The sequence below is a fragment of the Dendrobium catenatum genome, unplaced genomic scaffold (genome assembly GCF_001605985.2).
Source record: "Dendrobium catenatum unplaced genomic scaffold, ASM160598v2 fragScaff_scaffold_772, whole genome shotgun sequence".
Classification (NCBI taxonomy): domain Eukaryota; kingdom Viridiplantae; phylum Streptophyta; class Magnoliopsida; order Asparagales; family Orchidaceae; genus Dendrobium; species Dendrobium catenatum.
The window spans coordinates 1289264-1307181 of NW_021319234.1; the positions used below are offsets into that span (position 1 = coordinate 1289264).

Below are 17918 nucleotides of genomic sequence, written 5' to 3' on the forward strand. Positions count from 1 at the left end.
TAAACAAGTCGAGCTAGAGTTGGCTAAACTTACTTACACCCCTTGTTGGAGCTGTTGAGCAAAATAATGAACATATAATGCTTGAGGGTTTTCATTAAGTATTCGTACTTTCAAACCATGGAACTCCCCTCACATATTAGATGCCCTCATCATATCTTTGACCACAAATCCTATATATGCTCAACAAGTGTTTTGCAAGTATACTTTCAATGGAAGCCTTCAGTGCTATTATATTGCATGAGTTGATGCAACATGTTTAATGCTTATAAACCTTTCAATAACTTGCCCCAATTTTTTAACATATTTCACCGCAATGACTAACTATTCTTTCGAAAAAACATCTCATAATTCATCAACTATAATTAAGAAGTACGAGTCACCAATATCTTTTATAATATATTAATATGAACTAAAGTTTCAGCAACAATGACACAACAAATTTCTTTCTGGACATTTGGTGAAGTTAACTTTAAATTGGAGCTTGCATGTGTAAAGGTAACTATTTATATTTGTTCATTATGGTTATCAAGGAAATCAAATAGCTCCAAATAATTTCCTCTATTATTTGACTCGGATGAGTCGCCATGCCAATAAAATGATAATTCTTGATGCAAGGAAATCGTACGCAATCTCACTTCGACTTTGCTCGTGTGAGTGTGAGATTTCCTTCTCCTATCCTCCCGCTTTGGTTGGACGGATGATTGACTTGTTCTCTCTCTTTATTGATTTTGTTCTCATTTAGTTGACTGTATTTTCTTAAGGACAGCTTTCTTTGGTCGACCTTAAAGTTGTATCTTCCTAGAGTTAGGAAGGTCAACGCCAACATATATGGTTCACCCATTGTTCTCCGTATATGTTGGGGGTCCGTTTGTTGACCTCGATTTTGGCTCGAATGTGCTCGAGCCCTTTTGATCGATTTAATCGAACCCCGTCGAGCCCAATTCGAGCTCGAACCGACCCGATTCAAGCCGGATCGGACTCGAACATGTTCGATTAGACTCGAATAGTTAGTTTTCATCGCGTCGTACCTGATTTGATTTAAATTGATCGTTATTTTAAATTCATTTTTGTATGATTAATTTCGTCGCACCGGCTCGAACCAAATTCGACTTGAATCGAGCCAAATTTGGACTCAAGCTTAACCCGATTTTAGCCAAACCTGTCCTGATTCAGCCCAATTTGATCCTAATTAAAGGCCGTTTGACTTTATATTATCTTCTAAATCAAGAAGTCATCCCAACGGCTACGATCGAACGAAATCCTCGTTTCGGCTGAAATTTCGCGTCTCAGCGATCTCCTGCGGCTAGAGCAGACCTCGAGCGGAAAACACCGACGTGGGCTCCGGCGAAGGGGGGAAATGAACAAGGGGGAACGCGAATTTTTGGCCCATCGCAAAAATACTCCTCCAGGGATCTCGCTGCTCATACAGCGCTGAAACCGAGGTTTATTTTCTTTATCCAGCGAACCCTAATCTTAGATTTATCTTGAATATAGATCTGATGCATATTGTTTCTTTTACGATGGGAAGTGTTTTGTCCTGTATTTCTGATGATGATCGGTGATTTCGTTGTTGCAGAAAAGAAGGACAGGATACCCAGGATGAGGTGCAGAGGAGGAACCTGCGACAAGAGTTGGAGGAACGAGAAAGGAGGCATTTTTCCTCCAAAGACAAATCTTATAATGGTATGCGAGGTTTTTGGAAATTCTGTTTTGTGCATTTCTCAATTTACTCTGCAAGCTTAAAAATTTATTTTTTTACGCTGTCATTAGATTGCGGTATTTTGCTGTTCTTTTATATTGCTTGGGTCTCTCGTCACCTACTTAATGCATAATTTTTCTATTGTGATTTCAGAGGATAGGGATAGGAGGAAAGGATCAGGGACAGGGCAGCTTCTTCTTGAAGGTCGGAACTGCTTAAACAAGGACTGCTATCTTTAATTAAAAAAAGTTATCTTATTTTGAGCAATATGATCTAATTGTTTTATTTGAGGTCATCACACATACTTGAATTCAGGAGGAAAAAGAGATGTGGAGGACCGTATTGTTCCCCGGAGTATAGATGCTGATGATTCTGACGTTGAAGTTAAAAGTGACGATGAGAGGTGAGCATCCTTGTCCAATGTTCAAGAAACTTTCCTATTTAAACCTATACTATTATTTGAATCTATTAATGGTTGCCTGGAGTTTAATTAAGAAGATTGCTTTCTGCTTTTGCATATGTTATGTTGCCAATTTGAACCTAGTTAGGGCATCTCCAACCGAAAATCACATTTTTCACTCCAAAATGCAGTGAAACTAAAAAAATGGTGTGATTCATCTGCAATCGAACTTTATTTTGTGCCCTTTGCAGAAGATAACCGTCTTTCTCCTCTTTCGCACGTTTCTTCGGCAAATCCGGTAGAGATAGAAAAATAACGCAGTCGCACTGTTCACCTACAACCAAATACCGTAAGTTTTGCCATTCGGTTGGAGCTCGCGAGCGAGGCTATTCATGCGTTTGGAGTTCAGTTGGAGAAGGCCTTAACTGATTGTAGTTAAAAAAAGTCCTCTTCATGCTAACGATTTTGTTCTGGCTCCTTTATAGATTTGGACCTTTGAAATTTACTTTCAAGTGTCTTATTTCATCCTTGATTGTGTATGCATTTCTTTCATTTTGAAGTATCTATGTAAAAAGAAAGCCTTTGTTTTTGTTTTGATATTATTGCCAAGTTACCTGTTCACCCATTACCTTGGAACCTTTGTGAGGCCAGGAAAAGGACTGAAGCTTCAAGTTGTTGGTTTTTAATACTTCTATTATTAGAAGTTGCTTTATGGGCTGGTTTCTGTTCTAGAATCAGGGGAGGTCTGTACTACACCCTTTAATTTACAGATATAAATATATGAATGTTCGAAGGGGCTTTTTGGTGGAGATATTGTTCACCCTCAGGTGATTTGACTTGCAAGAATATATCTAGGAGTTTCTTTAATAGAAAGGTGCATGAAACTAAGAGGTCTTATTGATTTGGATGGAAAGGAAAATAAACATGATATTTAGATAGCACTTTGGATTAACTGTGAAGTTCTACTCCTACGGCCAACTATTGACAAGTAGCCCGTCTATGGCTGAATTCTCGTACACCAATTAACAACAACTCCTCCACCTAATTAAGCAATCTACATGATCAGAACAACTCTTTCTCTTGATTATCATCCTAGGTCAAAAGTCCAGGTGGTTCTGCTTTCCATACGCAGTCCTTCAAGGATGCATTTATTTCTAGTTTTTTTTATCAGTTGAAAAGCTATATTTTTCTTGCCTTTCCCTTTTTATCATGCCCTATTTATTTTACTAGCATTTTGTCTATTCTAGGTGGCTTGTATCTCCAATAAATTGTGTGCCCGTCTATTTTGTCAATATAAAAAAATAAGTTTTTGTCTTCTTCTATGGTTCTATCATAAGTTTTCAATGTAGTACTCAAGCAAGTTTTTTTTTTTAACTTCCTCTATTCTCTGTCCTCCACACTTGTCTTCTCTATCTTCTACATTCTTTCAGAATTCTATGTCTTCATCATTCTTATTCTAAGGATTATTTTATTCAAACCATGATGATTGTTAAATATGAGATGGCTGTATAAAGAATATTATATTGGTGCCACCTCCTACCAAGGAACATTGATATCTAAGAAATCTTCTCCAAGTCACTGATCATCTAGTTCAAATTAAAACCTTCTGGATAATCGTCATTAGTGTGATTGCCCAAAAATGTATTATTTTGAATGCCTACAATGTTCAAAACAAAAATCTCTAATTTTGGATTGTGGATTATGAAGTCTCTTATCATCTGACATGGTATGCTTCATTGTTTCAAACTCTTCATCAATGTTTAAAGGACTTTATAGTGATAATTATCAATGTGCCAACATTGCAAGTAACTGGCATTGAGACTATTAATATCACTTATGGCCTTTAGCTCAATTCTCTTAATTCCTAAGCTTTTACTGCAATTTATTATTCAACAAAATTATAAAAGATAGTAATTATATCACTATTTTTCTTTCTACTCATTATTAATTCTAGGATAGGGAGTTAGGAAGGTTAATTGGCAAGATGAAGGAAAATCATTGTTTCTAAATTCTAAATTGTAAATGAAATCCTGAAAGGCAAGAGAAAAATAATGGTCTCTACCATCTAAATTATAAAGGATAGTCTTAAAGGCAAGAGAAAAATGCTTAGTATTTATCTTCCTTTAATCAAATCACAATGATATTGTGTCACTTTCGTTGTAATCATCTAAATTTCATGTTCTTAAAAAAATGTTCTTTCTTTTCATCGACACAAATCTTGAATATTTTAGTGTGAAACTTATCAGTTATCTAAACATGCTCAACCTCCCTATCCTAATTATCCTTAAGCCTCACAACCTTTTGTCAATATCCAAGTGACATATCGGCCTTATCTTAGGTGAACGATATTTGGGGTGCTAGGTGATTATATCTTTTGTTGATGGCTCGCTAAAACCCCTTAAGTTTTTCTAGTAAAAGATAATTCTAAAACTAATTCAATTATTTAGAAATTCGAACTCCTTAAAGATTCAATTTTAAATCCATGTTCAAGTCCTCCAGATAATTGGAAAGATGTTCTCATTTTATACATACTTCAGGAGGCTGCTCCATCAATTATGAGATCACTAGCAATTTTTCAAAAAAAATATTGGGGGATGTTATTCTCTCAATTGCTTTTCTCATTGATATTATGTCATCAAGAATCCTAAAATTTAAAACTCTTTCCCAAACCCTCGCCCATTCCTACCCCAGAATTAATTTTTTTTCACCATTATTATCAAAGTGCCATATTGCTCTTCCTTTGTGTACATTTTCTTCTCGTCAATGAAGTAAATTAGACAAAAAAAATTTTACAGCTAATTTTCTCACTAAGAAGGATAGAAATGTTATTATCCCAGTTCAAAGAAAAAAAAAAAATACATACACTTTAGACGTAACATTCTCAAAAAATCAGTCATTCTTCCCCAAAACTCAAATTCAGGGGAAGAATGCCAGCTCTCTATATGAATGTGAATTTTATGAGAATATCAATCCCACCTTATTGGTATCAAATCCTATACCTTTACCCATATGACTGTCAGCATTTTGAACATAACATACAATGAGCTAAGTACAACTACAAGGGGTTGCTCTATTTCAAATGACGTGATAATTAAACCAACAATGTAAAATAAATCATTTCTCTGGACCCAAATCCAATACATAACCTAAGTCCTGACATCAATTCATGAGGATAAGGTAATTCCAATGATTATCTAACCTCGTCTATTGTTGCTCTGATGAAAAGCATAAATTGCTTTCATCATCTGATTATTCATATTTATGCAAACTATCTTCAAAGTTATATGTCTTTACTACTAGTCTTTCAGGCATAAAAATTCAAAACAACATTCAAGGATCATTAAAAGTACTTGAATGAAAAAAAAAATGGTGTTCATGAAGAAAACTAGGCTCTTAAAAGAAATTGTATGTGGAATCTTTCAAATCTCTTAAAGTAAAGAAACCTGTTGGATGCATATAGATCTTCAATGTGAAATACAAAGCTGATGGAAGTGTTGAATGATACAAAGTAAGGCTAATTGCAAAAAGTTTCACTCAAATCAATGGAATTGATTATGAAGAAATCTTTGTTCAGCTGTTAAAATGAACACTATTAGGATAATTATCTCTCTTGCTACTAATTTAGATTAGCCACTCTATCAAATAGATATAAAATGCATTTTTGCATGAGAATTTACAAGATGAAGCTTTATATTTTCCTCATTGATTTCAGAGTAAGAGTAGCATGAACCAAATTTGTAGACTTAAAGAAATTTATATGGCTTAAACGAATCACATCAAGTTTTGTTCTACAGATTTGCAGGAGTAAGAATAACCCAATTTTTCTGTCTTTTCACACCCACACATGCTTGGATACCTTGTCTCTCTTCACTTAGGCTTCGTTTGGGGCGGCTTTTTAATTGCTTCTTAAAACACAGTTTTAGTACAAACGAAGCCTTAGTCTAGTTCGGTAAATCTGTAATTTGGGTTATTTATTTTTTCCATTTAGTTTATTACTCTTTCTCTATTTATGTATGTGTCTATGGTGCACTTTCTGTATTTTGTGCTTGCATGGAGCCACAATGTGGGTTGAATGTTGGCTTTGCATATGATTTATTGCTTAAAGCACTTACGATTTGACAAAGTTATTATAAACCTTTATCCCGTGCCTGGGCCAAGTATGGCGCATATCAAGATACAATCTTTTTTCCGTGCTTAGTCCTCAGAAGCAGTCACTTATCAAGCGACAACCATTTTACCGCGAGTAGTCCTTGTATGATGCATGTCATCCTGCAAACTGTTTACAGTGAATATCAACTGAGATAAGCTTACGTGTCCCATAAAAAATCAGGGATACATTTTCAGTACCATTAGACTTCTCAATGCTTAGACCTGTAGAAGTGCCTAGCGGAGCTGAGTGATTACAATCTTCTTTATCTATTTATTTTCTTATCCATTTTGAGCAGAATTGAAAATGATAGGGTCTTAAGATCCTTTCCAATCTTCTTTAATTTATTTTTACTGAGGTGGGGCCAAAATTGTGCATTACTCAAGTCTTGACTAAACCTACTCATTGTTGCACAAAGAAATCAATATAATTCTCTTAGTATGTAATTTGAATCTTTTTTGAAATTCAATTATTAATAAGAAATAAAATATAATTAAATCATACTATCTAATCACGTGGTCAATATATGCTCCTATCATATTATACCATAATGATGTACTTCAATTAAGGTTTCTTTTGTTTCGATGACGTAAAGTTATTAAATAAAGCTTCTGTACAAGAATAAATGAGCATTTAGTTAAGCTACTTGCTATATAAAAAAACAAAGTTAGCTAAGGCAAATAAACAACCAGGCAATATTCAAGCTTATTCAGTTATTATCTGAGTTCATGAACAAGAATAAATGAGCCTTAAGAGAAAGTTAATGTTCAAGCTTTTTTCTTTTTATCTATGGTTGAACTTCATTATTCATATTCAAGATTGACCCGTTATCTCAGTAAATGAGTATAAATAAGCTTTAATCTAATGAGTATCAAGGTTTTCATTCTCTTTCTATTGAATGTATTAGGTTGCTTACACTCCTTTCAGTCTAATTCTTTCTTTGTCTTATCGTTTTATGTTATTTCCAACGTAAATAACAATGGCATGCAAAGTTATAAATTCTATTTTTTTCTAAGAATCCACTAAATGTTCTTTTATTTGGTTTTATTTATTTATTTTTCACTCTTTTGCTATTTCCTTGGATTGAAGTTTGGTTCTTTTTGCTAGTGATGATGATGATGATGAGGATGACACGGAAGCTTTAATGGCAGAGCTTGAGCTGATTAAAAAGGAGCGAGCTGAGGAGAATCTTCGCAAGGTATGCTCTCAGCTCTTATCTGTTTCTCAAAATTGCCTTCTATTTAATGTTGTTGATCTGTTGGCAAAATAGTTAAAACGCTCCCACTAAATTGTGCTTATTTGCAGCAGTTTTTCTAGACATGGTTTTTTCATGCTGTAGGATCTGTGTTTTGGATACAACTGCGAATTGGTTGCTGGTTTATAATATTTTCAACTATTTCTTGTTTCATATAATTTGGTTGTCTCTTTAAAGTTTATTTATTTAACTATCTCAATTGTTTAATTATCCAAATTGAAGGATTTTTTTTGTAAAAAATAATTGAATGGGATATTATCAAAGATAATGCATTCATAGGATACCGAAGATATAATCTAGGTGCTCCTATCAAATATCTGACTATATGGTTCACTGCAACCAAATGAAACTCCTTAAGATTTGCCTAAACTTGAGTACACAAAATAACAAACATGATATTAAGTCAGGTTGTAATTAGGTGTAACACTTAACCAATTTCCCCTTTATAAAACTTGGGAGTCTACATATCTACCTTTCCTATCATTTTCTATTTTAATTGAGGGACTCATGAGGGTTCTTATTGATTTGAATTTCGTTATATCAAATCTTGTAATAAGTTCATTTTTATAAATGCTTTGACAAATGAGTCTGCCATCCTTTTGCTTCATAGAAGCTTAAGAAAGAAGTTGAGTTCATCTAATGCTCATTTCAAATTCTTTCCCCATATGTTTTCGAACTTTTAACCAAATTCATTAATTGCAATATATTATTGATATAAGTTCATATAATTATTATATTCTAATCAATCTACTTAATAAAGAGGGTTGCATCTACTCTATTTTTTACAAAACTCACATCTATGGAAAAACTCTCACATCAAATCTCTCTCTCTCTCTACTTTGGATAATTATAATTTTTACTAATAAATTGATTTAACTTTTCTTATATGATAGTGATTCAAAAGTTATCCTTTAAAGCTTCATCCATATCTTTGGGCTCTATTTCAAATATTAATATTTCTCATTTCTCAAATTACTCGTATCCTTAATACTTCTATGATTAAATCCTTCAGATGCTGTGTACTCATTCCTTTTGTAATTGGGAAATGCTAAAATCATATTTTTAGTCTTCCAAGTTCATCTTTTGAGCACTATTTAATTATTTATATCATCCTGCCAATAACTTCTAATATATTCATTAAATGAAACAGAAGTAAATTCTAATATTTGGAGTGTGGTCCCGGTGGTATTGCCTCTTACTACTTAAAAAGATGGTCTGGCTTTTCCAAAGAAAAGAAAAAACATAAATGATTCTTTTCAATTAATTGCTCTCTTATTCGAAAGTTTAAAAACTCTGCTATAGTCTATTATTCAAGAAATATTTCGTCATTTGGCTTATGATCTAATTTTAAAGATTGGTCTTTTAATCATTCAACATAAAGCGCTTACATTGGAAAATGAAAATGTGAAATATTTGGTTCATATTCTTACATTGATCATAACACATCTTCTCGAAGATAATTTTATATTCAAACTATTATTGTATGGTGGAAATACTTTAGAATAATATACTCATAAATCATAGATTTTAACAATTCCCATCAAGATTGTATTCTTCCTTTTGATTACTTGTCCTCCTAAGAGGGTCATAGGAACCAAGCAACTGTCTAATTCACTGTTCATTACAATTCTTTTCAAATAGATAATTATGAAATTCTCATCAATTATCACTTGTAATGGATGAAATTAAATTACTTTTTTAGCAAACCGATAGCAAGTCATTTAGTGAACCACTCTTACTATTTACGCCCAAATATATATGGTAAACTCACCAAAATGACAAATTCACATCTCTTACCTTCTAATCTAGGGACCTATGAATATAAACAATTTTTTCTTTGAACAGAGTTTTTTAGTTTGTTTTTGATGGGGACATCAGATCAGCGTGGAAGGTTTATCAGTGACGTGGCCGCCGATCTACGGCCACGATCGAGTCCTTGTATTTCTGAGTCATGATTGTATTTTATTTTATATATGCATTTTCTTATTTGCTTAGGTGTCCCTATTATTTCCCTTTGTACCCCTTTCATGGGAGTGGTCGCATGTAAGCCCAAAAGGCAAGTTGGTCTTTTATTTTCTTGAGTCTTTGTACCTGGCTATTTATAGCCTCATTTCCTTTGTTTTGAGGTGAATGGACGAATGAATGAATTTTGAGAATTTTGTTTTCTTGCTTGGAGCATTGTGAGAACTTGTGAGTTCTAGTGGAGAGAGCTTCCTAGGAGAGGAAGAAGATTCGCGCAATACCCACCAACCTAGATAAGTCGGGTTCGTGGCTTCTTTGTTTAACTCGTTTTCTTTTCTCCCTTTTGTTTCTTCTTTCTTTGTCTGTCTTTAACAACCACTTAGCCACCAGATTTCCTCCTTGTTGAAATCCCATCCTTTTCTCCCTATCCTCTCGACCGAGCACCCAACCCGAACCCCCCATCCCGCCGGCTCCAACCTTCCCACCGCCGACCGCCCCCATTCCCTCTTCTCCTTTCACCTCCATTGCCTATTTGGGATTGAGTATTTTGTGGACAGATTTTGAATTCAAAATTATCTATTTGAAATTTAAAATCTTACCTAAAATACTAAATCTATGTTAGGAAAGTTCATAATCTAAACTCATTTGAATTTGAAATTTAAATTGGGTAGAATTATTTACTTTCCTAAATCCTTAAACCATATTAAGAAGCCTTTAATTGCCCTCAGTAAATTACTCCTTGACCAAGCATGCCGTCAGCCCTCTCTGTGGGTAAATTTGAATTTATTTCTTAATCACCACAGAAACCTAATTGGAAGTAATTCAAACTGCTTCTTTCTATTTGACCGAATTTTCTCTAACCTCCTTACTTCTTGCCTATTTCAATTCTTTTATTTTGGAAAGAAGTTCCCTGGCACCTATTCATTGCCGCCGCCCAACCCCTTACCCGTTTCCTCTCTGCCGCCTAAAATCTCTCCCTTTTCATTAAGCCTCCTCTAGGCTTCTCTGCATACGTTTTCTTCCCACCGTTTCTACTTCCTCATTAGGGAAACCTGAGATTTTCTCTCAGATTTTTGGCCAGAAAACTCTGAATTTTTTTTTTTAGATTTTGGAAGGACTTGGATGACCTCTACCAGCATACTATGAAGAGAACATCATCGTTCTTGGACCATGGATATTCGTCATGATTAGTTGCTGTCGTGAAGGATCACCATGTCTCCTTGAGCAAAGGTTTGTCCTTCTTTCACTTGCATTCAAAGTCTTCTAAATCTAAGTTCTCGTTTGGTTAGATTGTATTCACGAAAGCCTGCTCCGAATGCTCTTGCTAAGCTTAGTATTTTATAGGCCTTTGAGTGTACTTTCTTTGCATCCTAACTCTCGTTGTTAGACTAGGGATTAAATTGAAGGCTACTATTTTGCATTGTTTACTTGTCTTACTTATCTTGAAAATTTCAAAGCTTGGAGCATGTTAATTAGCCTACACAAATCACCTCTTTATTTGTTTTAATTGACGTAAGAATTGCTAATAATTTTAAGCCAAAATTATTCTAATCAAAGAGTTGTGCAATGCCTAAAATGAAGCCATAAGCATGTCGCCTAAGTAGTCCTGCATCAGTTTTTCTACTTGAGATGTATTACATAAATGATCCATCACATAGTCAATCTTAGGCGGTCTAATAACAATATCATTTCTATAATTTTCTTGGTGTGTATGCTAGTATGCCATAATCAGAGATCATCAGTTGAAGAACTTTATAAAAATTTGAGATCATTTGCCTCAATGCTACTAATATCTTGCAATTTTTTTTTTATTATGCCCGTGTCTATCCATGCATAATAAAGAGTTGGAACTATGTGGATTACTCAAAAAAACTTTGTAAAAGCCAATAATTAGTCACGCATTTCAATCGATCCTTTTTTTGGTCGCGTGTCAAGATGTGTGTAACTGTGTATGTTATAAAGAAAATAGAATAAGCGAATTAATTATATTTTACTGAAAAATGTAGTCATTAAGATTTTGTTTATGGCAACTTTTTTCCTACTTAACGCAGCTTTAAAGTACATAAATCTCAACTTTTGTACTAGAAACCTGTTTTAAGAAACAGTAAAAAAGTTGTTCCAAACGAAGCCTAAATATTTGCCATGAAAGTATGCTGGATTTGACTATTTGACATCCTTTAGCAGTTTATTTCTGATTTTCCGCCATCAGTGTTATTAGTTACTTCAGCACAATCATTCACACAAAGAACCAACTCTAATATTTCAGGAGAGACAGAAGCAGGAAGAGGATTTGAAGGCCAAGGAAGCCGAGCTTATGCGAGGCAACCCGCTGATCAATCTCAACAATTCATCTTCATTCAATGTCAAAAGAAGGTTCTTTACACCCACATCTGCTCTTCTGAAGCCTGTCATATTATATTACATTCTTCTTTTGCTGCATTGAATCCTCCTCACCACCTAATAATTCCTTCCATTCCAAACCCATCAGGTGGGACGATGATGTTGTCTTCAAAAACCAGGCTCGTGGAGAAACCAAGGCGCCAAAGCGTTTCATCAACGACACCATCAGAAATGACTTCCACCGCAAATTTCTTCAGAGGTACATGAAATGATCTCTCTGCGTAACTGTGGAAGGAAGCCTGCAGGGTCCTGAAGTTTTCTTGGATCTTTTGGTTGGTTTGTACTACATATTACTCTACATTAATCACTATGAAGCTATAGTTTTATCCTATAAATCAAGGATTTCATCATTTCTTCAAATTTGAACTCATTGATAAAATACTGTTATGGCTTGCAGATAAATTTATGAAGTAATAGTTTGTTCTAGTCTTTGTTAGCTGGTTATTTATAGAATGTATATGTGATATTGTGTAGTTAAATTTCAAAAATATAGTGATGTGTGATGTTATGGATGTTAAATGTCAGTTCTTTTCAAAATTATTAAAACTAGTGGGTTCAGATATGTGAGACTTAGGCTTTGTTTGGGATAACTTTTTTTCTTGCTTAAAGCAGCTTTCTATTACAAAAATTTAATTTTTATGGTAGAAAGTTGCCTTAAGAAGCTATCCCAAACAAAGCTTTAAAGGATTTTTTAAAATCATTTAGTCATTTATTTGATGATTTTAGTTGCATGAGAAAATTGTGATTTTAAAATGTATGGAGTTTCAAAAATCTGGAAATTAAGCATATGGTGATTGATGATATCTTGCTTTGATGAAATGTATGGTAACAATAGATTGTTATTTAAATTATACGGTCATGATATTATGTACATAAAATTTAAAATTATTTTATTTGCATAATTAGTATATAGTTTTTATTTATTTATTCATATTAAATAATATGAAAAATATCAACTATTTCATCTTTTTCATTAACTTCTTGTTAGAAGGGGTTGTAATGAATAACTCCTTCCTTTTTTTATTCTATGCGGAGGCCGGATGAAGATTTATGTTCGGAGGTGAATCAAGTACAGCTACATCAATGGTATCGAGTGGTGGTAATGAGCCGCGGTACACAACGAAGGTGTGATGTGGCGCATTCTGATTAGTCTCCGGACAGTGTTTGGTATTCGATGTTCGCACAGATTAATTAATCCAAACTCATGACCTCTTTTATTGGGAGCTAAACTCTCAATCAATAAACTAAGGAGAGTTGCATATGAGCTACTCTTTTTTCTTCACACAGTGCTAATCTTTATGTGATGAGATTTTTTGGTAACTTACGTATTTGTTATCGAACTTCTTCGCTTGCCCTCGGCCTTTTTAAAAATAATTTTAGTTGTTTTAAAAAATGTTGTAATCAATGTAGGTGTTTTAAATATTAAAATGATAACTATCTCTAATCACCGTCACTTGCCACCATAATAAGTCATCACCATTAAAAATATTATCCATAAGATCTCCCCATGTGACATATGCTCTGCTAGGGTTTCTTCCCCGCATGGTGCTCCCTTATCTACTGCCCTGCCCGTGGCCTCCGTCGTCGCTTGTGAACGATTTGGATTATTGTCATGTCTTTGTGCACCACTTTTACTTTATTAACAATTATTTTATGAAGATGTTTAAGTGGTCGACTTTATTTGATGTTGATGTTGAGTCACCAATTTTTTTTATATATATTTTTATTTGAGTGTCATTCCCTAATTTGAGAACCCATATTTTCTCACCTAGGATTCTTCATGTCCCTGGTTCCATGTTTGACTGCCCCCTTAAAATTGATCATGCAACATCCATTAGTTCTAGACTCTCGGTTGCACATGCTATGGTGGAATTAGATGTTACCAAACATTTTCTCAATAAGGTTTGGGTTGGCCCAGATGGTTTGGGTTATATCTAGTCGGTGGTTATGAAGATTTTTCTGTCGTATTGCTCTCACTGTAAATCTTTGGGGCATTTGAAATCTGAATGCAATATCTTACATCCCAATTTGTTTAAAGTCCGTACTAATGTGGGTGATAAGTCTATGGATACTAAGCTAGTCAATAATGGTAACAAAATACCCTTGAATGTTAATCATGCCGATATTGATACTAATGGTTTTTTGTCCTCTTGTGAGGAGGGGCATTTGGTTGTGCCAGCTACGGATGTTTTGCTTGATCCTCCTGAGCAAGTTGTTAATGGAATTGATATGTCATTGTCTGTTGCTTTGCTGGTAGCTCATTCATGTGAAAATAATGAGAATGTAGTTGAACCTTGTGAGGCTCCTTCTTGTGGAATTAATGAGGATGTTGTTGAGGTTTGTAAGCCTAACTATTGCTTACTAAATTTGATATCGAGTTCTATCGTATCTCCTGATTTGAATGTTGATGTTAGTGATGGTGAAATTGCATTTTCTGATGATTATGTCCCTTTGGACCCTAGGGATCATGCCTGTGCTTCACCTTTGGGTAAGATTTTTCATTTTATTTGTAGTAAGGGTGCCAATTCTTTGGATACTCCAGCTCGTTTTAGTGCATCCTTATGTAAGGGTGATGATCCTATGGCGAAAAATTTTGGTGTGCCTCTTGTCGATGTTCCTATGTCCATTCTTTCAAATGATACTTTGATAGCTCACATAACTTGTAATATGAGAGATTATGAGGTTATGCATAGTGAATGGTTAAATGATGATATTTTCTCAATTGATGTGGAGGAATTTAATTGAGAAAACAGTGGACTTTACGAATAACTTTGATCTAAGTATACTTAAAATTATTGATGTTGATTTTTTTACAAAGAAAAGTAAGCATAAACAACATAAATAAAAGAAGAAATGATTATTCCATTTGGATTTGGTGTGGCTATTGGTTCTTCTTCTTCTTCGTTGGGTTCCTTTGCTGATGGTTGCGGCCTAGTTTAGCGATAGTGATTTTGTTGCATTGTTGGTTGTATCTTTTTGCTGCTGTTCCAGACAATGATGATGAGGCTTCAGTGCGCCACCTCCTTGGCCCTTGCTTGCTAACAACCTTGGTGGTCATTCCTCATTGCGGTCTGGGTGACTTTTATTGGGTTTTGTGTTATGGCTTGTTTTGGCTCCTGTTGTGTTGACTCCTTTGGAAGGTCCTAGCTTGACTTGGGGGTGGATACCCGTGGCCTCATTCTTGAGTCCGGTGGGCGCTCGCCCTTTCTCTGCTCTGATTTTCTCCGCTAAGCCTTCTTCACTTTGAGGTTGCTTCTTTTATTGCTGTTTCTTTCTTCTTCTTTTTTGCTGATGGTATCTTCCCTTTAGTAATAAAGTTTTATTCATGATTTAAAAAAAAAAAAAAAAAAAGTCATCACCATTAACTGCCACCTTCCACAAACACTACCACATGTTGCTAGCTTCATAGGCGGTCACAGCCTCCATATACCTTGTCGCATAAATAGACTAATCCAATATTTAATAAAAAATAATATATTCTAAATTTCAAATATATTATTATTTACTTATTAAGCATCTAATATATATATATATATATATATATATATGAAAGGCAGAGATAGAAAGAAGCTGGCTGACAGTCATAAATTGCGTGTGGGGCGGATCGTATGGATCAGCGGTGAGCACCACTGGACCGAAAGCTACGTGTCAGAGGCTGTCGTCTACTGTACCCAAAGCTTCTGTTTGAATAATTTTTGGCTGTCAATAAAAATTAGCATACATCCTTATCTAATTATTATATAATTCTTATCTATTTAGAAAAAAATATTAAATTTCTTTTTTATGTTTTTTTTTTCATCAAAATTTAAAATTGAAAAATAAGAAAATGATGGTTAAACCAAAAAAATTTATCAATCAAAATGTTGATTGTTAGAATAGTTAAGATAGTAAAGAAATATCATTTAATGCTTTAGATTTGTATGAAGATATAATACATGCACAAGTAAAAGAAGATCGTAATCAGAAAGAACATGCAAGCATGATTCAATTGAAATGATTCTATTAGCCTACACGTTGTATGCTATAAATGATGATTCTCTCCGTTTAAGAAACGTGTTGGTAGAGTGTAGTAGACATGAACTATGGTAGAAGTTAGAGGAGCCTTAATACACTGGAGTTCATTTCCAATGTGTTCGGATGTTTTATGTTTAATGAAAATGAAGTTGATGTATAGAATCAAAGTTGGTGTTGACAAAGTGCAGATGTCCTATTGGTGACGACGTGCATTAATGTTGTGAGCAACTAGAGCTGACAAAGTCAACGTACGTTGGCCTCTGTGTCGACGACGAGCATCAACATTTAAGCAATGGTGTGCATCAACAACCTTATACGCGATGGTCTGTGTTGATGGAGAGCATTAGTCTTATATGTGATGATATGCATGGGTCAACATTGTTGGTGTTAATAAGGAAGAAAGTTAGCATGTGCTGGTGTACTTGGGTGACGGTAGTTGGGCATCGATGTTTGAAAGACTGTCTAACGATAATGGTTTAGAGGCTACATCAAGCGATGATGGTCAAGAGGCTAAAGTCAAATGAAGGTGCTTAGGGGACTATAGTTTGCAGTATTGATTGGGCAACAATTGACGAGTGATGATAGTTGGGATATATCGCCCCCTAAGATCTATAATGAAAAAATTGCATTTGTCTTTCACAAATTTCTTCTGATCAGCAAAAGGAATTATGCATGCTATCCACAGTCTCATATCATAGGATCCTTATCTTTACCTAAAATTATGTAAAATCACGTAATGAGCAAATAGCCAAGTAAGTAATTAAGATCCTATAAACTAAATTAATGCAAGATAAGATAGAATAATATGTTGTAAATCAAATTAAAAAATATATGCATCAATGGATATATATATATTGGTTATTTGTATCAATAATCAGTCTACAACAAATCATATCTTAGTAATTTTCATTTCATTCTTCAATCATTAACTCTAATCAATCAGTTAGTCAGTCAATCTTTATCACTCAATCGATTCCATTCAAATCTTATCACCCATTCAACTCACATCAATATGTCAGTTATAGTCATATTATCAATATTAGTATTCAATATCAGTAACATAATTGTATAAGTAATAACATCAATATTCTTAGTGTCAGTCACAGTAACAATAATAAATAATAGTAATCAGTGTCCATATATAACATGTTTTTAATCTTTCATTCTAGTAAGTTACAAACATATGAAAGAGTATACATTTACCATCCTTACAATAATCAAAGATAAGATAAACAAATTATCTCACATATTTCAAAGCTTTGATATACTATTTCTTCACCATGCTTTTAATGAGTTAGGCTTTATTTGGGATGACTTTCTTATTGCTTCTTAAAGTAGTTTTCTAGTAATTTTTGTACTAATAAGTTGATTTAAGAAGCAGTAAAAAAGCCATCACAAACGAAGCCTTAGCTTATTATCCTCAACATCATTATCAAGCTTTATTAAGACATATTAACTTGTTCTACAAGTAATAATTTTTATGGGCATTGATAAGACATGTGGTGTATTTATTCTCAAAAAAGCAAGTGAAATATTTTGTATTGACTAGTGAATAGTGGTGAATTTAATCATTGGTTTGCAAATAGTCTTAAAATTAAATGAGGGGAGACCTACCAAAAGAAATTCATGGTTGAGACATTCTATCACAAGTTCTCAATGATTTGTGCATATTATATTGACTCTAGTGCATAAAAAAATTAAGTTCAAGGTTTATTTTTGGCACAGATCCATTGTATGAATAAAAGGATAATCTAATTAACCTCTTCCAATCAGTTAAACTCATAAAAAAAATCCAACTTAAAGATTACAAATATCAATCAAAATTAATTTCAAGTAGTTTTCAAATGCAAACTAATTTGCTCACTCTTACCCAATATAAATTCTAAATGATTTTACAAGTATTAGTATATATAGTTTAGACATCCAAGTAATGCTTGATTTTATGGAGTTTCCTAAATTAGATATATAAAATGTCAGTATATTTTTGAAGTAGTTTATGACAATAAAAAAATAATTTTATTGTATATTGGAATATTCATAA

The 17918-nt window shown here is 33.8% G+C and overlaps 1 protein-coding gene across 1 annotated transcript; it reads left to right on the top strand.

The window, feature by feature from the left end:
• The first annotated feature begins 426 nt into the window (after positions 1-426).
• LOC110101703 (protein CWC15 homolog) lies at positions 427-12382 on the top strand. The gene is made up of 8 exons (XM_020829702.2): positions 427-495; positions 1291-1442; positions 1577-1683; positions 1853-1903; positions 2015-2102; positions 7354-7444; positions 11730-11836; positions 11952-12382. The coding sequence occupies exons 1-8, from the start codon at positions 427-429 to the stop codon at positions 12073-12075; spliced, it is 789 nt and encodes a 262-aa protein (XP_020685361.1). The 3' UTR covers positions 12076-12382.
• The last annotated feature ends 5536 nt before the right edge of the window (positions 12383-17918 follow it).